Below are 23,009 nucleotides of genomic sequence, written 5' to 3'. Positions count from 1 at the left end.
ACATACATACACACATATAATATAAATAATTTGGTTTTGGTGTGTGTGTGTATATATACGACAAGGTAATTCAATCAAATATTGTTCAATAAATATATTTTAAAAAATTGTTTGAAATATTACTTTTGTTTTGAATTTTTTTTTGTTTTTTTTTTGTCCATTTAACAAGTTGTAGCTTTGAAGTTCATTGAAGCTTTGAAGACAAATGAGCTTCAGATAGTGTGAGGTAAAAAAAAAAAAACAGAGACAGATTTACCTGTCTTAACACTAATTTGATGTGTATACAGCGTCCCAGGTAAATACTTGGCTATCTTTCTTTCGGTAAACCTCTTCAATGGGTTTTCTTACTCCTGTACGCATGTAAGATGTTTCAAGGGGTTTCGCATGACAAGGTGTGAAGGTCCTATCACTGTTCTTTTTTGAGATAGACTCTTTGGTGTTTGATTCCAAATCAAAAAGTTCTTGTAAAAATGTCCAGTTTCCTGGTTTGCGACTCTTTGCCATGGAGTTAGCTTTCGAGGTTGATTCCATTATCTCCATTTGGCTATTCACCAAGTTGTTTTCCTTTGTGTTGAGGCAATCCTCCACACTGTGACCTTTGCGAGCTTTACCAAACAATGGGTCACTGTGTAAATAATCAGGTTTAAAACGGATGGGCTTCTCTTGAAAATAGCCGTCATGAGATTTCTTTAAGAGGTTGTTTCGCAATAAAATATATTCTTCATTTTCAGTGTCAGACAATTTGCTGGCTTTCAATACATCGAGATCAAAATAGTCTTCCAAACTTCGGATTTCATTTTCTGAATCTCCATCCCGGTTATGTGCGATTGCTCTCAAAAACTTCATGCCTTTCATGTTGTTGAGATCTTCTAGGCTCTCTTCATTCGTTATATCAGTGTGCGTTAGGTAGACTTTGACATTGTAGATTTCTGAAAATATCATATCAAGCTGTGCTCTGATGGATGACATGTGCGACTCTGTTGCATGCTGATATTTATTGAAATCATCTATCGTTATCAAAGACCCAGAATTATATATCTCATCAGAGTTTTCACTGTTGCTTTTCTGCCAACTTTGATCCGACCCATACGATCCTCTCAGCATACTTTTCACTCTTCCAGAAGGCTCACGCTTGATATAAAACTGTTTCTCCGATATGAAGCAAACGTCCCACAGTTCCTTCATGGTGTTCTGTATAAGGAAGCTATCTTTCAAAGTGTTACAACGAAGCAAAATGACAGCGAATTTATCCTCTTCATCTTCATCGATGATGCACAACAGATGTTCTGGTTTAGACTTCTTTGATGCGATTGAGTAAATCTTATGCAACAGAACTCCATTCTCCAACCCTGTGCTGTAGTTGCCTGTTTTTGCAAACAGAAACAATCCCGAAGGAGACAACTGCAGTTGACAGATTTTATCTGTAATTTTTTCCTCTTGTATTTGAATCTCTTTCAGGAAAATATCGTTTAGAGTAACAGAGCGCCATATTCCAATCAAGTAGACTTGCCGCTCGACAGCCAGAGGACGGTATTCCGGCATCTTCCAAGTTGTGTCTGCTGGTGAAGTTCACAAACAAACTGTAGTGCAATGAAAGCGTTTTCTACCTTTATATAGCTTCGCTGGCCAACGTGATTAACGAATAAATTAATGAACCAGCCAACAAACCAGCCAACATCCGCTTACTGTTACACGTGATTTAAAAATAGGAAAAAGCGGAATCAAAAACCAGTTCATTTTTGTGCACGTTTCTGAAAAAGTTCCCATGAAGTCTATTTTAAGGAAGCAGCATGGGAATTCTTTTGTTACTATATCAGGAAATAGATTCACAGGTAAGGCATTTTTTTTCTATATTATACTGTTAATGATGATGATGATGATGATGGTGATGATGATGATGATGATGATGGTGATGATGATGATTTTAATACTGCCCACATCCTTAGAAAAACCCTATCTTTTTAAATGTGTGTGTTGTATTACATGAAGATATTTCACTACTGCCCCTGCCACTTCCCCTCCCCAAGCTTTCAGCCATACTATAACATCTCTTATCCTTCATTCACCCCAGGGCACTGGGTGTGTCTTGGCAAGTGACTGTAGCAAACATGCAGATTAAAAGTAGATAATAATAATAATAATGGTTTCAAATTTTGGCACAAGAGGGGGGGGGGGGTGTAAGTCGATTTACATCAACCCCAGTACATAACTGGTACCTATTTCATTGAGCCTGAAAGGATGAAAAGCACAGTCCACCTTGGTGCCATTTGAACTCAGAATGTTAAAGACAGATAAAAAAAAGCCAGTAAGAATTTTGTTTGGTATGTTTAATGGCTGTTGCCAGCCTGCTACTTCAATAATGCTAATAATTGTTGTTGTGATGGTGGGGAAATATACACAGACATGAAAGAAGTAAATAGACACCCTTATAATCATTAAAATTTATTTAAATCTGAAATTATACATTCAAATCTTAAAATTATACATTCAAATTATTTAATAATTGTTTTAATGTGAACATTTAATATTTAGTAGATATGCCCCCTTTTTATTTTTCAATGCAAGGACCCTATTAGGCATGTTACTGATCATCAGATGAATATTCTCTTGTGGAATTCCTTGCGGGGTTTCATGCAATAACCTCAAAAGATCTGGTTTTAAAGATGCTTTCTTATTCTGTTTACAAAATGTTCTGTCCATTATGCCCCAGAGGTGTTCAACAGGGTTCATATCCGGTGATTGGTTTGGTTATGGAAGCTTTCTAATACCATTCTTTTCCAACAAATCTTGGCTCATTTTAACCGTGTGACAAGGAGGGAAAAGCCCCATCAGCAATCCCCACCATACTTCTTCTTTTACCATAGCTACGAAACAAAGAAAACGTGTCTGCCCTTCCTTTCCAAAAGTATACAGTGGAGTGATCTTCACGTTGGACTTGGCCGTCAGCTCACCTGGTCAAACACGTGATTATTATAATGGTAATAACGATAATGACAAAAGTAACAACTTATAAATAACACCCCCACCCCACAACAATAGAAGAAAATAACGGTTAATACCACCGCCACCACAACCACTGCCGCTGCCACCTCTACTATTATATTTTTTAAGTAGACATTATTTCATTGTGTGAATGGTTTTATTGTCTATTGAAGATCAACAACATGTGTGGGAATTTCCAAAATTAACCTTAAATATTTATACAAGATTTTACACGTTTTCTTCAGATACAATGGCAACGCTACAATTATGTAAATGTGTGTATGTATATATACATACACACATGCATACACACACACACACACACACGTGTGCACATAAATATGTATATGTATGTATATACATGATTTCATAGATAGGAGCATGGCACCGTCCTCCGACTCAACAAATCCTTTCAAAACATACAACCAATGTCTGCATGGAAGAAAGGCATTTAATTGGTGAAAATGTTATAAAGATAATATTCATATTTTGCATGCATGCATGCACACACACATTTAGAAAAGTGTGTGCTGCCATTGTGAACTGATATACTAGACGTTAGTGTATCGGTTTTTAACATTGAACACTCTTGTAACTTGAATATTTCAATGTTAAAAGCTATTTCAAGTATAGTTATACACTTTGCACATACATAGATACGGACAGACGGGCAGACGGGCGGATGGGCAGACAGGTGGATGGGCAGACAGGTGGATGGATGGACAGGTAGACGGTGCTCCAGCATGGCAACAGTCAAATGACTGAAACAAGTAAAACAATAAAAAAACTATGCCATTTTAATACCAAGCAATGCCAAGTATCTCTGCTAATATATATGTATATGTATATATTTAATGTATAATTATAAACATTTAATTATAATAAAAGGTCCTGGAGGAACAGTGCCTGTATGCTAGAAATAGATATCAAATGACCACAAACCACTTAAGTTATTACTCTGTTTAACACAAAAACAGAGTAATAACTTAAGTGGTTTGTGGGCATTTGATATCCATTTCTAGCATACAGGCGCTGTTCCTCCACAACCCTTTATTATAATTATATGTTTATAATTATACTTTATATTACCTATATGATCTTTTTTGTACAATGGCTACTGATAGATGATTAATTAATGACTTTATGCTAGATGTGTTGAAACAATTGTTGTGATTAATAATAAATTCTCATATTTTCCATCTTCTGTCTTTCATTTGCTCAGTGTGTGTGCTTGTGTATACAAATAAGCTTGTTCTAAAATCTCTGTAAGAGATGAACGCAACAAACATTACTTGCCAGTACAGCAATTGCATTCATTTCTTGCAGAGATTTTAGAATTAGATTTTTAGCTAATTGTCACTTGAATTTATATATATTGGGAGCAGAAGTCAGTTCCTGCCATCTCTAGCAGACAAGAGGTGTCCAGTACTGAAGATAAGCTGAAAATAGCCTCAAAACCAGCTGGTCTACTGGTCCCATCGCAAGATGGCGGTAGGGGATCACTCCCCTGCTCACAAATACCGGGGTTTTCCAGAAATCCGCCCCTCCCTTACATTGCCCACGGGCATCTATTTGGATAGGTGGTTAATTGCCGGTTACAAGTTGAAACAGAGTTAGTGTTCTTGTTTGCCTTCTGTTCCGACGTTCATTTGCTCTGATCAACATTTCCCCCTCTTTCGTCGTCGTCGTCGGAGGAGGATTGGAACATCCATTGATTGATTACCACCATGGGACTTTGTTGGCAATAACAATGTAAATGCCGGCCACTCTGGTGTTACCAAAGCTCGTTTTATTGCTGTGTTGTCTGTTAATGCTGCAGGAAATGTGTTGAAAACAACAAGGATCGAAGAACGTGCCTAAAATCAAGGTCCCAAAGAATATTTACTGAACAGTCTCCAACCGGGTATCGATCACATATGATCGTGAGCTCAGATAGAACAGCACAACTATTCCAGGCTCAATATTCAGTGAACAAGAAAAAAAAAGAGCTCCTAGAAGTGTTCAAACGTAGGAATTACAATCCTCAAACTTATCCCTCCTAAAACAACATCTTGGAGCCATGAGACGTATCAATTCTTGGTCCTTGGGAGAATTGGTTTTCAAATGGCAAAAAGGAGGATACAAATAAAGGGATATCGCGAAAGACCTTCTTATCAAGAGATAGCGAACTTTGTGACCCAAGCTGTTGTCCCTTTAAATAATGAAACTCTAAAGCTTGCTTTTGAATGTTGTAAAATTGTTTCTCGTCGACAGATTGTAGAACCATCGACTCTTAAACTCACGAAGACATCTAAATGTGCCAGATGCACAGAATGAGACAAAGATCGAAGAAGAAGATGAGATACAGGTAAGTGAAATTTGCTCTGATGTGAAAACATTCTTGAAACTATTCGGTTATTATTCTACCCTAAATGCCCAAGGACATTATTTCTTCCCACGAGGCTTTTCTATTCAATGTTTTCAACACTTTAATTGTCGATATTTCCCAATAGATCCATTGTTAACTTGAGAATATTTTTTAATATGCTGCTCCTTTTGAAGGCTGTTTCAGTTTCCTTATGTCTATAATATCTGATAAATCAAACGATAGAAGTTCAATGGAATTGTAATAAAATGAATATGGTTTTTGAGAACGTCTTTGTTTTTCCTACGTGAAATATTTTACCGACCACGAAGCACTTGTTATTTCTGGAGGATTCAAAAGTCGACATTAAATAAGAAACAATTTAATTTTGGATCTTTCTGGATTGAAGGGAACCATTTTTCATTTATGTTTTATGTTTTTGGTACCGAAACATTTTCAAACTTCGTATATTTGTATATTTTGTGTTATAAAAACAAGTTAATTCAGAAAGATCCTTTATTTTTTATTTTTTCATTTTTCATTTTATCTAGTTTCAGCTCATGAGCTGTGGCCAAGCTGGGGCACCGCCATTAAGAAACAATTTTTTATAAGAAGCAAATTTTTTTTTTATTTAACCGTTTCTTATTAAAAAAATTAATTATTTCCTATGTATGATGACTTTTGAATGCCCCTTTATAATAAGATCTCGTGGGCCGTAATATGAAAGTAAAATATTTCACCTTTCTCAAAAAAACCATATTTATTTCATTACAATTCCATTGAACTTCTTTCGGGTTTTTAAGCCGAAAACTAGTTTTATGAAATGGAATTTTCCGTTTAACAAACTCCTCTGGGCAGATATCGGATGCGGGTGCGTGCATTGATTACTTTACCTACGTGTGTGTGTGTGTGTGTGTGTGTAAACAAAACAAGGTGGAAAGAATAGTATTTTAATACCAAAAGCAGAGTAAGACAGTGTTTTGTTAATGCCAAAAATGAATAACATAATTAATACATATATCATCATCGCCGTCTGCTCTCCGTGGTGGCCATAGTTTGGATTGTTTTACAGGAGCCAGCGAGGTAGAAGGCTATTATTGTGTCTGTTTTGGCATGGTTTTTTAGAGCTGATACCCTTTCTAACACCAACCACCCGGCAGCAGAGCAGACTGAGTGCTTTTTACATGGCACCAGCACTGAATATATGTGTGTGTGTGTGTGTGTGAAGGCACACGGTTCAGTGGTTACAGCGTCAAGCTTAGGATTGTGAGGTTGTAAGTTTGATTCCCGGACCGGGACTGCCTGTTGTGTTCTTGAGCAAGACACTTTATTTCACTTTATATATATATATATATATATATATATATATATATATATATTAAATTCAAATTACGACAAACGTAAACAAACAAGCGAAGCTTGCTTTTAGAAGCGTTGAGATGTCTTTTTTATAGAAAGTTAAAGAAGTGATGTTTAAATTCTCAATCGCAGAATAATGCTAATAATATAGCCTGAACAGGATAAACTACCCCTATTTTTGCAGACCTACGCTTTTCTCTGCAAAAATAGGGATAATTTATCCTGTTCAGGCTATATTATTAGCATTATTCTGCAATTGAGAATTTAAACATCATATATATATATATATATATATATATATATATAAGAATTTAAGGAATGGAGAAAACGCATGTTATAATTGCATACTTTATTCCTACATATGTTTCAAAGGATTACAACCTGTGTAATCCATAGGGATCTTTGATATTAAAATCGGTCATAATGTCTTACGTTTAAGATGATTCCCATGCTTTCCCTGATGAAACATATGTAGGAATAAAGTATGCAATTATAACATGCGTTTTCTCCATTCCTTAAATTCTTAAATATACTCAAATACCCAAAATTTCAAGGAGTTCCTGCCTTAAAAACAGGAACTAAACCACAGTTATTTTGTGTTCTTTGCTACATTGGTTTCTATTAACCCATTTATTCTATCAGAAGAATTTTTATTCATTAAGATAGAAGAAATACACACACATATATATATATATATATATATATATATATATATATATATATATATATATATATATATATATATATATATATATATATATATATATATATATGTATATATATATATATATATGTGTGTGTGTTGTTGCTTTTCTTCAAATTTAATTCACCAAATCTCTTGGTGGTGGTGGTGGTGATGACAACTACAACGGCAACAATGATGATGATGATGATGATGATGATGATGATGATGATAATAATGATTATTAGTGACCCGGCAGAAGATCTTTAGCATGTCGGACGAAATGCCTAGCATCGTTTCTTCTGGCACTTTACGTCCTGAGTTCAAATCCAACTGAGGTAGATTTTGCCGCTCATTCTTTGCGGGTCAATTAAGATAAAGCACCGACCAAAGTAGATTTAGAGATCTACAGAAACAACTAAGCCCCCTCCCCTCAAATAAACACTGGTTGTAGCAGTAGTAGTAGAAGTGGTGGTGGTGGTAGTGTAGTCCCAAGCCAGTCCAGATTTCGCAGGCTTTATCTATGTTCAGGGTTATTTAGGACACTGTCATTCGTCTAAGGTGACCATGCACTTTTAATTTTGAGTGAGATTTGGTTGCTATTTCTACCAGGCCTAGCTACCATGCAGGGGTCTCCCTCATTGGCTCATGCATACATATATACATACAGAAGACAGTTTGATGTGATATGAGGGAGATTTAGCTGCTATTTCTACCAGATCTAGCTATCCTGTAGAGGTCTCCCTCATTGGCTCGTACATACATAAGACAGTAAGGTATGATTTGAAGGCGATTTGGCTGCTATTTCAACCAGATCTAGCTATCCTGTAGAGGTCTCCCTCATTGGCTCGTACATACATAAGACAGTAAGGTATGATTTGAAGGCGATTTGGCTGCTATTTCAACCAGATCTAGCTATCCTGTAGAGGTCTCCCTCATTGGCTCGTACATACATAAGACAGTAAGGTATGATTTGAGGGAGATTTGGCTGCTATTTCAACCAGTTCTAGCTATCCTGTAGAGGTCTCCCTCATTGGCTCATACATACATATATACATCCATAAGACAGTAAGGTGTGATTTGAGGGAGATTTGGCTGCTATCTCTACAAAGTCTAGCTACCATGAAAAGGTATCCCTCATTGGCATATAGCAGTAGTAGTAGCAGTAGTAGTAGTAGTAGTAGTAGTAAGTGTAGGTGGAATTGGTTATTCATAACTTTAGGCCATGATTCCAAGTTTGGTGAATAATATATCCTCCAGGAATGAATGTGGTGGTCCTTTGTGTTTGTGTGTGTGTCTGTTGGTGTATGTGTGTATATGTGTGTGTGTGTGTCTGCATGTGTGTCTGTGAGTGTGTGTGTGTGTTTGTGTGTGTGTGTGTTTGTACATGTGTGAATACATATATATATGTGTGTATGTTTATGTAAATATATATATATAAATGTGAGCATGTATCTATATAAGTGTGCATGTGTGACTGTGTATACATATGTGTGTATGTGTATGTTCGTTTGAGAGTGTGTGTATTTGTATACATGTATGTATATGCATATATGCATGTGTATGTATATGTGCATGAATATATATATATATATATATTTATATATTATTATAAACAATAATATCCTCATATATATTTATATACACACATACATATGTTTGTATATATATATATGTATATGTTATTATAAACAATAGTATCCTCATATATATTTATATACACGCATGTATATGTTAGTATATATATATATATGTATGTATATATATTATTATAAACACTAATATCCTCATATATATTTATATACATACATATATTTGTATATATGCATATATTTATATATGCATGTATATATATATATATATATCATCATCATCATCATCATCGTTTAACGTCCACTTTCCATGCTAGCATGGGTTGGACGATTTGACTGAGGACTGGTGAAACCAGATGGCAACACCAGGCTCCAATCTGATCTGGCAGAGTTTCTACAGCTGGATGTCCTTCCTAACGCCAACCACTCAGAGAGTGTAGTGGGTGCTTTTACATGTCACCTGCACGAACGCCAGTCAGGCAGTATTGGCAAGAGAAACAAAATTACAGAAAGCAAGAGAAATTATTTGAAAACATGGTTAAACTATAGTTATCCCACTTCCTATGACAATAGTAGACCATAGTCAATAAAATACTTTTAACCCTAACCCTAACCCTAACCCTAACCCTAACCATTGACAGACTGAAACTGAGTTCCCCAACTAAGACTAGTTTCATAAAACATTATCTTTCTGTAATTGAAACAGCTCAGTTAGTCATCTCCTAATAGTAGTTTCTAAATGATTTATCTTTTAGCTCGCTTAATATCAGTTGTTTTGTTCATGGTACCAATACCGAAATTTAGAATCACAATCCTCTATGCTTACTTACTTTGTCAAGAGAATGAAATCCATTAACCACTAATTTTTCCCTAACCATGTTTCATCATTATTACTTCACCAGCCGACATCGACTTCAGCAAAACCCTATCTTCAGAGCCAAAATATATTAAAGTGTTAATACCAAAATGGTAAGTCCAAAATGTACCTAAAAATTCTAATAAATTCTTTGAATATCCATTGATCTAATACAAATATATTTGCATTTACTATTTGTTTTTATATATATATATATGTATATATACATACATGTATGTTAGTGTGTACATGGTGGTGTTAGAACTAGTAGTAGTAGTAGAGTGGTGGTGGAAGCAGTAGCTGTAGTAGTGGTGGTGGTAGTAGTGTGCCCTGTATGTTATGTGTCCAACTCTCAGGTATATGACTATCCATCCATGTCCATCCTGTCTCTTACTACATTCCATACTGTATCGGTCTGAAATGACATTTGCTCCATTAAGCCAACAAATTGTGCAATTTGAGAGAGAATTGGCTACTATTTCTAGCTGCTCTTGTGACTTTATAGAGACACTCTTTATTGAGTGTGTGTATGTATGTGTACGAGTGTGTGTACATGTGTCTGTGTATATGTGTACGAGTGTGTGTATGTGTATGTGTACGAGTGTGTGTATGTTTATATGTGTGTGTGTATAAGTGTACATATATATGTGTCAGCTGCTGTCTTGCCTGTGGCCTGTTATTTAAACCACCCTCATCAGGCCTCTTGCACCTACCCTACAATGTCCTTCTAAGAATAAATGACCAGGTCATCAAAACCTCAAAGCTATGAGATGATGTGTGATTAATGATTAATTCAAAGCAATGTGAATAAGCAAGGGTTACATTTGACGGATTAATCTGAATGCTACAAGGGTTTAAGGCATTAACCTTTTAGCATTTAAGCTAGCCATCTCCTGTACAAATAGTCGACCTGTTTTGTGGTCAGACTTTGCCACATCTGGCCTATCATACCTGTCCTACAATGTCATTCTAAAAACAAACAATCATATCAGCAAAATCTCAAAAGCTATGAGACAATGGATGATTAATTGAAAATACTGAAGACGGAAAAGATCCTTATTGAGAATAGATTTAAATAAATATCCCATTTTAAAGCTTGTTCTTGTTGCTGCAGAGACAACCTTTTCAATGAAGGTATTTATAATTAGTTCAATAGCATTGCAAGATGATAGAGGTTTTCGCGAAACGATCGTAAGATAATTTTAGATTGCCAACATACACATATATGCACTTACACATACATATTTTTATATTTAAACTTATATTTATTATTATAACAATGTGTGTGTGTGTATATATGAATAACAATGTGTGTGTGTGTGTGTCTGTCATCGTCTGTGTGTATATATAAATATATATATATCATGTTTTGTATTATAGTTGGCAAATTGCCAAAGGTAAGTAGTTTTTCTACTTCATGATTCGACATAAGAAAAAAAAAAAATCTGACTTTCAAAAAAAAAAAAAATAATAATCTGACTTTTTAAAAAAAATATCTGACTTTCAAATAAAAAATTATAATCTGATTAAAAAAAAAAAAGTGACTTAAAAAAAATTCTGACTTTAAAAAAAAAATTCTGACTTTAAAAAAAAAAACAATCTGACTTTAAAAAAAAAATATGACTTTCAAATGTTGTTGGTTGATATTTTGCTCGTTGTTTGCATATCATGTTTTCTATTATAGTGGGCAAATTGCCAAAGGTAAGTGATTTTTCTTATTTTGTTGAGTATTTGCTGTTTTTCTTATTTTGTTGAGGGTTTGTTGTTAGGATTGGGGTTCAGACTTTAGACTATATTAGGGTTAGCTTGGGGATTTGTGAACAATTTTTAGAGAGAATAGTTAGGTAAGAGATCAAAGTTTGAACTAGGGGTTAGGCTTTGCGGTGATGGGGAGGGTAGAGATTAAACAGGATCAGTACTGAAGATGAAGGTTTATTGCGAGTGTTGATCATGGTTTAATCTTGGGTTTAGCAGTGAAAGACAAGGATGAGGGCTAAGGTGAGTGTGTTGTGCGATCATGCCTCATCCCCTACTAGAATAGGAGGGAAGAGGTAGGCCTAGAAAGACCTGGGCTGAGGTGGTGAGGCACGACCTTCGAACATTGGGCCTCACCGAGGCAATGACTTCTGACCGAGACCTTTGGAAATATGCTGTGTGTGAGAAGACTCGGCAAGCCAAGTGAGACCTAAATCTAAGGCCTCAACCAGTCCATTTATGCGTACCTTCCTTCATTGGACACTAAACTCCACATGCGAAGACCTGTTGAGGCAAGTGAAATCGAAATCGAGTTAAATTGGACACTAAACTCCACTTGCGAAGACCTGTTGAGGCAAGTAAAATCGAAATCGAGATAAATTGGACACTAAACTCCACTTGCGAAGACCTGTTGAGGCAAGTAAAATCGAAATCGAGTTAAATTCGACGACTGGCACCTATGCCAACGTTGTCTCCTTCATTAGACACGAAACTCAGCTTGTGAAGACTTATTGGGGAAAGCGAAATCCTGAAGGCACCTGTGCCGAGCGTCGCCTTTCTGGCACTTGTGCCCGCGGCATCTGTAAGGACTTTCGAGAGAGATCGTTGCCAGTGCCCCTGGACTGGCTCTTGTGCAGGTGGCACATAAAATACACCATTTTGAGCGTGGCCGTTGCCAGTACCGCCTGACTGGCCTTCGTGTCGATCGCACGTAAAAGCACCCACTACACTCTCTGAGTGGTTGGCATTAGGAAGGGCATCCAGCTGTAGAAACTTTGCCAAATCAGATTGGAGCCTGGTGTAGCCATCTGGTTTCACCAGTCCTCAGTCAAATCGTCCAACCCATGCTAGCATGGAAAGCGGACGTTAAACGATGATGATGATGATGATGATATATATATATATATATATATATATATATATATATGTGTGTGTGTATTTGTTTGTGTCTGTGTTTGTCCCCCCCCCCCCCCCAACATCGCTTGACAACCGATGCTGGTGTGTTTACATCCCCATAACTTAGCGGTTTGGCAAAAGAGATCGATAGAATAAGTACTAGGCTTCTAAAGAATAAGTCCTGGGGTCGATTTGCTTGACTAAAGGCAGTGCTCCAGCATGGCCGCAGTCAAATGACTGAAACAAAGTAAAAGAGTATAGTCACAATAAGGAGGACATCTACCATGGGCCAAAAAGGGACCCTGACAGATATTGCAGATAACCCAGACTATCAATAGCCAGGGTCCTCTCCATGTTCTTATCTCAGACCAGACTCGGTTAGCCGAGGCCATACTCATCATACTTACCCAACTTTTAACAAATATATACAATAACACAAAAATTCTCCCTCAAGTTTTACCTGTCTCTCGACAACGGAACCTGGCAATGTTTCTGAGAGCAAGAGAAGGAAACAAAGCCCTGTCAACAATCCCCACAAATGTGTCCACAATATGCTTTATTTTATTTATACCATAGCTACCAGTGAAACAAAACGTGTCTGCTCTTCCCTCCCAAAAGTATACGGTGGAGTGATCTTCACGTTGCACTTGGCTGTCAGCTAGCTTGGTCAAACACGTGATTGTTATTATTATTATTATTATTATCTATAACATGCCACTACCACCAGCAGTAAAAGTGTTAAAACCACCACCACCACCACCACCACCACCAACATCTTCAGCAGCAGTAACAGAGGGAATAGTAGCGGAGTAGTATTAGTTTCCCTAACGTTTCTAGTAAAATTGCTTTTCTCTTTACTAATGTTAATTACTTCTGTGTGTGAATTGTTTTATCGTTTGTTGATAATCAACCGTTTCTGTGGGAAAAATCTTTAATTAACCTCTGATAATTATAGTAAGTTTCATATGTTTTATTCAATGCATCTGTTGTGTTTGTTAACATGAGCATAAAACGCAGACACACTCATCTGTATATATTTATATCTAGACATATGGACACAAACATATTCCCATTTACATGTGGATATTTATATAAATACATATATATGGGAAAAATTAGAACCAAAACTCTTCGAATATCTTTAAATATCTCAGGTAAAAAATACACAGGGCTCTATCTCTATATATATATATTTATATAAGGGGCATTACTACAGAATAATGCTACACACTGGACTTCCCAAAATAAACACATTTAGTCTCTTATGAATTTTTTTACACACTGGCTTCCTGATAAAATCCTTGTAAAAGATTTTTACCCCTTTTTGAATTTATTAATCAAATATATATATATATATATATAAACAATATATGAGTATATGCATATATATGTACATGTATGTATATACATTCATCCACATGTACATATAGATACATAACTGGGTACATGACGTGGCAAAAGAACAAGGACAAAATGGTAAACAATGTGCAACAAACAAGCAGGCCTCATAGAAACATCCCCTTCATCAGCTGCCACCATTAAAACTCCGGCGTTTCGAAGAATTAAGGCAGTACGCATCGTTAAAATGGTTCTTCCCACGAACACAAATTAAATTGTTTTCGTGGAGGGTAGTGGCGGACGGAAAACAAGACAGGAAAACGAAACAGTGAAATAAACAAACAAGAAGGCTGTACAGCCAGACGTGAAGTGTGTATGTCTCGAACGCTTTGAAGCACGTACAGGAGGGGCAAAGAAGTACGTGCGAGCTTGGTGATTCCAAGAACGAAAGGAAATAGCAGCCGCACACACGTGACCAAGGCTGTGTGAAGAGAAAGAGTAGCAGAGGGAAAAGGAGGGGAGGAAGTAGAATAAAAGTGAGCAACGAGAAGTAGAGAGAGAGAGAGAGATAGTAGTAGTAACGGTGAGAAGCGAAGGACGAGTAACATGAGATAGAGAGAGAGAGAGAGAGAGAGAAGTAGTGACAGGTAGAGGCGAAGAACAGTAGAGGGAAGAATGAGAGGGGGAGATAGAAATGGAGAGAGTCGCGTTAGAAAAATAGTTTAAAACTTACTGTGTAAAGGTAACGCGTGCGTTCTGTCGTGATACAAACAATATATGAGTATATGCATATATATGTACATGTATGTATATACGTTCATATATATATGTTTGTGTGTGTGTGCTGAGACCCCCTTCAGTTATGACTGACCCTGGGATTGCACCTAGAAAGTTACCCTCCCAGGGGTATCATTTGGATGATAAATGGCAGAAATTTTAGCTTCTTCTCCAGGTCAACTTCCATCATCTAGTCATGTACCTGGAACAGCAACCACCAGTTTTTTTCCTTCAGCTTCTTTCCCATCACAAGCATGATATTTTCAGTAAAGAATATATTTAATTTCACGAATGCATGCAATAAACACACACACACATTTATATTAAAGGTGTTGTTATGAAAAGATTCATCATAACCACAGTTGGTACCCATCCTCATCGATTATATTCCCTACAACTTCTTTAACCCTTTTGATACCAACCCAGCTGAAACCACCTCTGGTTCTGTAATACAAATGTCTTCTTTTCATAAGTTTCGAATTAAAATCTTCCACCAAACCTTAGTCACAATTTATGTTCCTAACACTGGTTTAATGATAACTAAGTTATTTTATTAAATTCTTTGTTATATTTAGAATTAATTGAAAGAAACACAAAGCATCTCAACAGAAATATGCTAACAAATGGGTTAACAGTTTTTCAGGCTTAAATTCCACATTCTCTAAAATATATTCTTCCAAAATACTATTTAAAATATTCATTTTAAAGAGCTTTATGAAAAATTACAGCTGGCAGGTTTAACAAATTGTAGATATCCTAAAGTTTCCAAAACATACAAATCAACATCAAATTTAGAAATTATTTTGATATTTTTCTGCTAAATTGCAAAGTTTTTCGGTAATGAATTCATCAATGGTTTCTCTTGGTATAGTCAAAGAATGTCCAACTTTCTACCATTAATAAAACTACCAGCATCGACAGTTTATATATATATATATATATATATATATATATCATCATCATCATCATCATCATCGTTTAACATCCGCTTTCCATGCTAGCATGGGTTGATATATATCCATGTAAGTCTATTCTTTGGATTCTATGGTTGCTGTGCAGCAAATATTTCAGTGAAATTAACCTGTCGGCCATTTTTCAAATAAACAGCATATATACCCCAGTTTAATATATATATGATATTTGGTTTTACTTTTTCCATAAATATATACATATGTATATATATATAGTTGCATGTGTCTATGCTTTATGCATTAAATAAAACATATGAAACTTACTATAATTATCCTAGGTTAATTAAAGATTTTCCCACAGAAATGGTTGATTATCAACAAACGATAAAACAATTCACACAGAGAAGTAATTAACATTAGTAAAGAGAAAAGCAATTTTACTAGAAACGTTAGGGAAACTAATACTACTCCGCTACTATTGCATCTGTTACTGCTGCTGAAGATGTTGGTGGTGGTGGTCGTGGTTTTAACACTTTTACTGCTGGCGGTAGTGGCGTGTTATATATTATAATAATAATAATAACAATCACGTATTTGACCAAGCTAGCTGACAGCCAAGTGCAACGTGAAGATCACTCCACCGTATACTTTTGGGAGGGAAGAGCAGACACGTTTTGTTACAGTGGTGGCTATGGTAAAAATAAAATGAAGCATATTTTGGACACATTTAAAAGGATTGACAATGGCATTTTTTTCTTCCTTGGGAGATATGTAATGCTGGACATAGAATTGCTGTCCTGTAGTGTATTTGTGAAAACTTGGGTAAATATGGTGAGTATAGCCTAGGTTGTGGAGGCGCGTGGCTTAGTGGTTAGGGTGTCAGCACCATGATCGTAAGATTGTGGTTTCGATTCCTTCATTTCACGTTGCTCCAGTCCACTCAGCTGGCAAAAATGAGTAACGCTGCGATGGATTGGCGTCCCATCCAGCTGGGGAATGTATACACCATTGAAACCTGGAAACCGGGCCCATGAGCCTGGCTTGGCTTTGAAAGGGCGGAAAAAAAAAAAGCCTAGATTATAAACACACAGACACACATCTGGCAGGCTTCTTTCGGTTTCCATATACTAGGTCTATTCACAAGGTTTTGGTCAGCCCGAGGATATAGTAGAAGATACTTGCCCAAGGTGCTGTGCAGTGGAACTGAACCCAAGACCATGTAATTGGTAAGCAAGCTTCTTAAAAACACAGTCACAACTGGATGAAAAAAAAATACTGGGCTTGATATGATCGAACAAAAACTTTTGAAGGAGCTGCTCCAGTGTGGCCACAGGCCTATGAATAAAACCAGTAAAATGGTAAAAAAGAAGATAAGAAAATATATAGGTGTAGGAGTGGCTGTGTGGTAAGTAGCTTGCTTAGCAACCACATGGTTCCGGGTTCAGTCCCACTGCGTGGCACCTTGGGCAAATGTCTTCTACTATAGCCTCAGGCCGACCAAAGCCTTGTGAGTGGATTTGGTAGACGGAAGCCTGGTGTAGCCATCTGGTTTCACCAGTCCTCAGTCAAATCGTCCAACCCATGCTAGCATGGAAGGCGGACGTTAAACGAAGATGATGATGATGATGATATATATATATATATATATATATGAGTGGCTGTGTGGTAAGTAGCTTGCTTACCAACCACATGGTTCCGGGTTCAGTTTCACTGCGTGGCACCTTGGGCAAATGTCTTCTACTATAGCCTCGGGCTGACCAAAGCCTTGTGAGTGGATTAGGTAGACAGAAACTGAAAGAAGCCCGTCGTATATATGTATATGTATATATATATATGTATGTGTGTATATATGTTTGTGTGTCTGTGTTTGTCCCCTCAACATCGCTTGACAACCGATGCTGGTGTGTTTACGTCCTCGTAACCATGCGGTTTGGCAAAAGAGACCGATAGAATATGTACTAGGCTTACAAAGAATAAGTCCTGGGGTTGATTTGTTCGACTAAAGGCGGTGCTCCAGCATGGCCACAGTCAAATGACTGAAACAAGTAAAAGAGTAAAAGAAAATATATAGTCACAATAAGGAGGACATCTACCATGGGCCAAAAAGGGACCCCTACAGATATCTCAGATAACCCAGACATGGTCCTCCCTTTGCTCTTGTCCCTGTCCTACAATCCCTGATTCAGACCTGTCTTAATTAACCCCAGCCATACTCACCATGTTTACCCAACTTTTAACAAATATACAAGACAGAAATTCCCCCCCCCCCCCCGAGAGCACCTGGCAATGTTACTGAGAGCCAGAGAGGGGGCAAAAAAAAAGCCCCCCCCGTCAGCAGTCCTCACAAATGTGTCCACATTGTGCTTTCTTTTACCCATAGCCACCACCAGTGTCAGAAAACGTGTCTGCCCTTCCCTCCCAAAAGTATACAGTGGAGTGATCTTCACGTTGGACTTGGCCGTCAGCTCACCTGGTCAAACATGTGACAATGGCAATAACTTTGACGGCGTGCGCTGCGCTCTCAATCAACAATAATAATAAGAAGAAGAAGAAAAAGAACTACTACCACCACTACTACTACTACTACTTTTGAATAAAACACCGCCATCAACAGTAGAATTGTTAACCTCAAACTATGACCACCACCACCACCAGAAACAACTACTTCTACTACAACAATAGGAACAACAACATCTTATGTGGTTATTAACAATTCCATTAATGTTTCTAGTGACATTGTTTTTTGTTTTTTTTGGGTTTTTTTTTCATTATGGAGATGAAATCGTTTCTTTGTATGGTTTTTTTCTTTCTTTGTGGGAATTTCTTAAATTAACCTTAAATATTTACACCAAGTTTAACACGTGTTGTTCCTGCATTGTTGAACAGCATTTTTGAGAGAGAAAAATCTACAATTGCACGCAAACATACATTCACTCACAAATATATGCGTTTACGCATATTTGCAATGTGAAATTGAGCCATTTATCTTGCGACGGTTTTTTTTAATGTCTAGGGCACGTAAAACAGGAGGGTGCACACGCATACACACACGCACACATATTTATGTGTGTGTATATAAAAAAATCAGAAGAGACATGAATGAATAATACACACTCATACACGTGACCTAATAATGTGTATGCATTTGTGTGTATGTAAATGAGTAAGTTGTGTGTGTGTGATGTGTGTGTGTACATGTCAGTGAGCATGTATGTAAGTGAACGTGTATGTGTGTGTCTGTAAGTGAGTATATGTGTATGTTTAAGTATTTGTGTAAGTGTGTGTATGTGTATGTTTAGACAAGTATGTGTTTCTTAGTAAACACGTGTGTGTTATTTATCAAGGAAACTGTATGAGTTTAACTGTAAACTGAATTTTATTCAAATGATAATAGAGGGCAAATGGAAACTAAAAGAAGCCCGTCACATATACGTATATATAAGACCATGCCACAAAGCTTCTGAACAAACTCAAGCATCCCCTCCAACCGAACATGCTTTGGTTTTCTTCTCAGATGAGAACAATTTCTGCCAGGATCAGATGGTGAACAGAACAACCATTGGCTTGCTGTGTCCCCGAAACCTGTACCGAGAGAGATAAAAATCAAACATCCAGACCATATCCATGGTGTTTGGAGTGATCCCTAGTGATGGCGACTTTATACCTGCATTCATCTACCCACACGGTCTCACATTCAACACGGAGGCCTACATTAAGTGCCCGGAGGAGGTAATGCTGCCCTGGATCAAGAGGGTGTCTGTGGGAAGACCCTATGTCTGGCGGCAGGATTCTGCACCATGCCACACAAGCAGGAGAACCCAGTCATGGCTGTCAGATAATTTCTGAGACCACATCACCCCTAACATCTGGCCACCTAACTCCCCAGATTACAACCCCCTTCATTATTATGTGTGGGGTGCACTTGAGCGAGAGACCAACAAAGCTCCTTGTGACACCAAAGATGAACTGAAGGCAAGGATTATGGCTGCATTCACCAACTTAAACAAGGAGGCCGTCCAGAAAAATTCCAGAAGATTCTGAAGTCATCTGGAGGCCATGGTTGAAGCCAACAGTGATTTTATTGAGTAAATTTACTCTTTAGTATTTCAAGATATTTTTAGGTAATTCTGGTAAATGCATCTTAAAATGAGATGTCAGTGTTATTTTCAATTATGCGTAATTGAGACAACAATTTATTCACTTCATCCTGTATATATACAATTATACATACATACACAATACAGTATCTCTTTCTATATATATGTGTGTGTTATGTATACGTTTAATATATCTTATATATACAGATAATGTATATATATTATATATCTTTAAGAAGCCCAACACACACACACACACACACACACACACACACACACACACATATATATATATATATATATATATATATATATATATATATATTAACTCTTCGAAACGCCAGTGTTTTAATGGTGGCAGCTAATGGAGGATATGTTCTCTATGTGGCCTGCTTGTTTGTTGTACCTTGTTTATCATTTTGTCCATGTTTTTTTGCAACGTCCTGTACCCAGATATGTTTCTATATGTACATGTAGATGAAGGTATGTACATACATGTACATATATATGCATATACTCATATATTGTTCATATATATATATATACAGGATGGGCTTCTTGCAGTTTCCATCTTACCAAATATACTCACAAGGCTTTGGTCAGTCCAAGGCTTATAGCAGAAGACACTTGCCCAAGGTGCCACACAGTGGGACTGAACCCAGAACTATGTGGCTGAGAAGCAAACTTTTTTTTTTTTTACCTCAAAGCCTTAATAATAATAAAAATAAGAAAGAAAAAAAAAACCTCGACACAAAGCAAAACAACAAAGCACAAACAGTGATTAACAAAGAGCTGCTATTTCGTTTTGTCACCGGAATTCATTCACCTGATCTGGGGCAGTTCCGATAATAATAATAATCACATTTAATGAAATGTGACTTGGTGTGTAGGTGAGAATGTGGTGGTGGTGGTGGTGGATAACAGTCATCATGTTGTTGTTGTGGGTGGTGGTGGTGGTGGTGGTGGCGTTCTTGTTCATTGTCATTGTCATTTGTAGTGGTGGAGGCAGTGGTATTGATGGCGGCGGCGGTGGAATTAGTGGTGGGGGGGTGTTGTTGTTGGTGGTGGTGGTTGTGGTGCTGATGTTAAGGTAGCTACATTATGCTGAGGTAGAGTCAATAGTGAAGATCACACACACTCACACACACACACACACACACACAAACATACACACATGTACATGTACACACACACATAAGCACGCACATGCACAAATGCACACACACACACGCAATCACATACACACATACAAACAAACACACACATACACACAAACACACACATGTACATGTGCACAAACGCACACACACACACACATACAAACACACACACACACACAAACACACAAACACACACACACACACACACACACACAAACAAACACAGACACAGAAACGCATACATTCGTGTGCGCTCGCACACACACACACAAAGCCCAGAATGTTTTTAAATAAAAACATTTCCCAAACACGGAACTGTTGCCAAATTTCCCTCCTCTTCCTCTTCCTCCTTCCGGGGCCCCTGTTACGGTGTGTTGTGTCTCATTACCTGTTGTCGCAATATTTTCTTCTTACTGTATTTCACCCGCTTCTTTCCTCCCCCACCCCACCCACGCACCCACACACCTGCCTGACCCACCAAACAACATAACAGTCGTCCACCTTATTTGCATATTGTAAATAACCAGTTTATTTACCTGGCTTCTTATATACCTACCTGTTTATCTATCCCCTGTCACCCTCTGTATATGTGTGTGTGTGATCTTCACAATTGACTCTAATGCATACATATATATATATATATATATATATATATATATATATATATATATATATATATATATATATATATATATATATATATATATATATATATATATATATTTATATATATATATAAAGAATTAAAAGTTTACGAAGGTATAACAATGCAATATAGAACAAAAAATGGACTGTATACCTGTAGTAACTTGGTAAACTGTAGTCCTATGATATTTCGGAATTAGAATTCCTTCTTCAGATCTTTTTTGCTGGAGTCTCTGCTATAAACTGTTTTCCAAGGAGCTTCGTGAGACCACTCCTGAGACGCTTCCGAAAAAAGAAAAACCGTTGGAAAACAGTTTATAGCAGAGACTCCAGCAAAAAAGATCTGAAGAAGGAATTCTAATTTCTAAATATCATCGGACTACAGTTTACCAAGTTACAACAGGTATATAGTCCATTTTTTGTTCTATATTGCATTGTTATACCTTCCTAAACTTTTTATTCTTTACAAACAATACACAATGCTTCAAGCAAACTACAATACTCTCTTATATATATATATATATCATCATCGTTTAACGTCCGCTTTCCATGCTGCCATGAGTTGGACGGTTCGACAGGGGACTGGCGAACCAGATGGCTGCACCAGGCTCCAATCTGATCTGGCAGAGTTTCTACAGCTGGATGCCCTTCCTAATGCCAACCACTCCGAGAGTTTAGTGGGTGCTTTTACGTGCCACCGGCAGGAGGGCCAGTCACACTGTACTGGCAACGGCCACGCTCAAAATGGTGTTTTTTACGTGCCACCTGCACAGGAGCCAGTCCAACGGCACTGGCAACGATCTCACTCGAATGATTTTCTAACGTGCCAGTAAAGCGACGCTGGTAACGATCATGCTCAAATGGTGCCATTTACAGGCCACTAGCCACTATATATATATATATTTATATATATATATATATATATATATATTATGGGCTTCTTTCAGTTTCCATCTACCAAATCCATTGAAGGAGAACTCCTGGCAGTAGTATATGGCTGTGAAAAATTCCATACATGCCTGTATGGCAGACATTTCAATATTGAATCAGATCATCGGCCGCTAGAGCAAATAGACAAAAAGAACCTCACGAAATCACCAGCCAGGCTCCAAAAATACGACTACAACATCAGGTACAAGCCAGGAAAGGACCTGATGTTGGCAGATGCTCTTTCCAGACTGTCCGCACATGATAAACAGGAGATGGAAGGACTCAGTGTAAAGGTCCACCACATTGTAAATGTGACAAACACAAAGCTGGAACAAATCAAAGAAGAGACCAGCAAAGATGAAGAACTCCAGCTCCTTACTCAGATGGTGATTCAGAGGTGGCCAGAGAAGAGACATCAGGTGCAGCCCCTCGTTCGCGAATATTTTTGGCCATCCATGATGACAT

General features: G+C 37.3%; 1 protein-coding gene across 1 annotated transcript; it reads right to left on the bottom strand.

Annotated features, from left to right (window-relative positions):
* Positions 1-227: 227 nt before the first annotated feature.
* LOC149130249 (uncharacterized) lies at positions 228-1,585 on the bottom strand. The gene has a single exon (XM_089345952.1). The coding sequence runs from the start codon at positions 1,540-1,542 to the stop codon at positions 268-270; it is 1,275 nt and encodes a 424-aa protein (XP_089202078.1). The 5' UTR covers positions 1,543-1,585; the 3' UTR covers positions 228-267.
* Between the last annotated feature and the right edge of the window lie 21,424 nt (positions 1,586-23,009).

The sequence above is a fragment of the Octopus bimaculoides genome, chromosome 30 (genome assembly GCF_046866305.1).
Source record: "Octopus bimaculoides isolate indiv1 chromosome 30, ASM4686630v1, whole genome shotgun sequence".
Lineage (NCBI taxonomy): Eukaryota > Metazoa > Mollusca > Cephalopoda > Octopoda > Octopodidae > Octopus > Octopus bimaculoides.
This window is presented reverse-complemented; position numbering and strand designations above follow the sequence as displayed.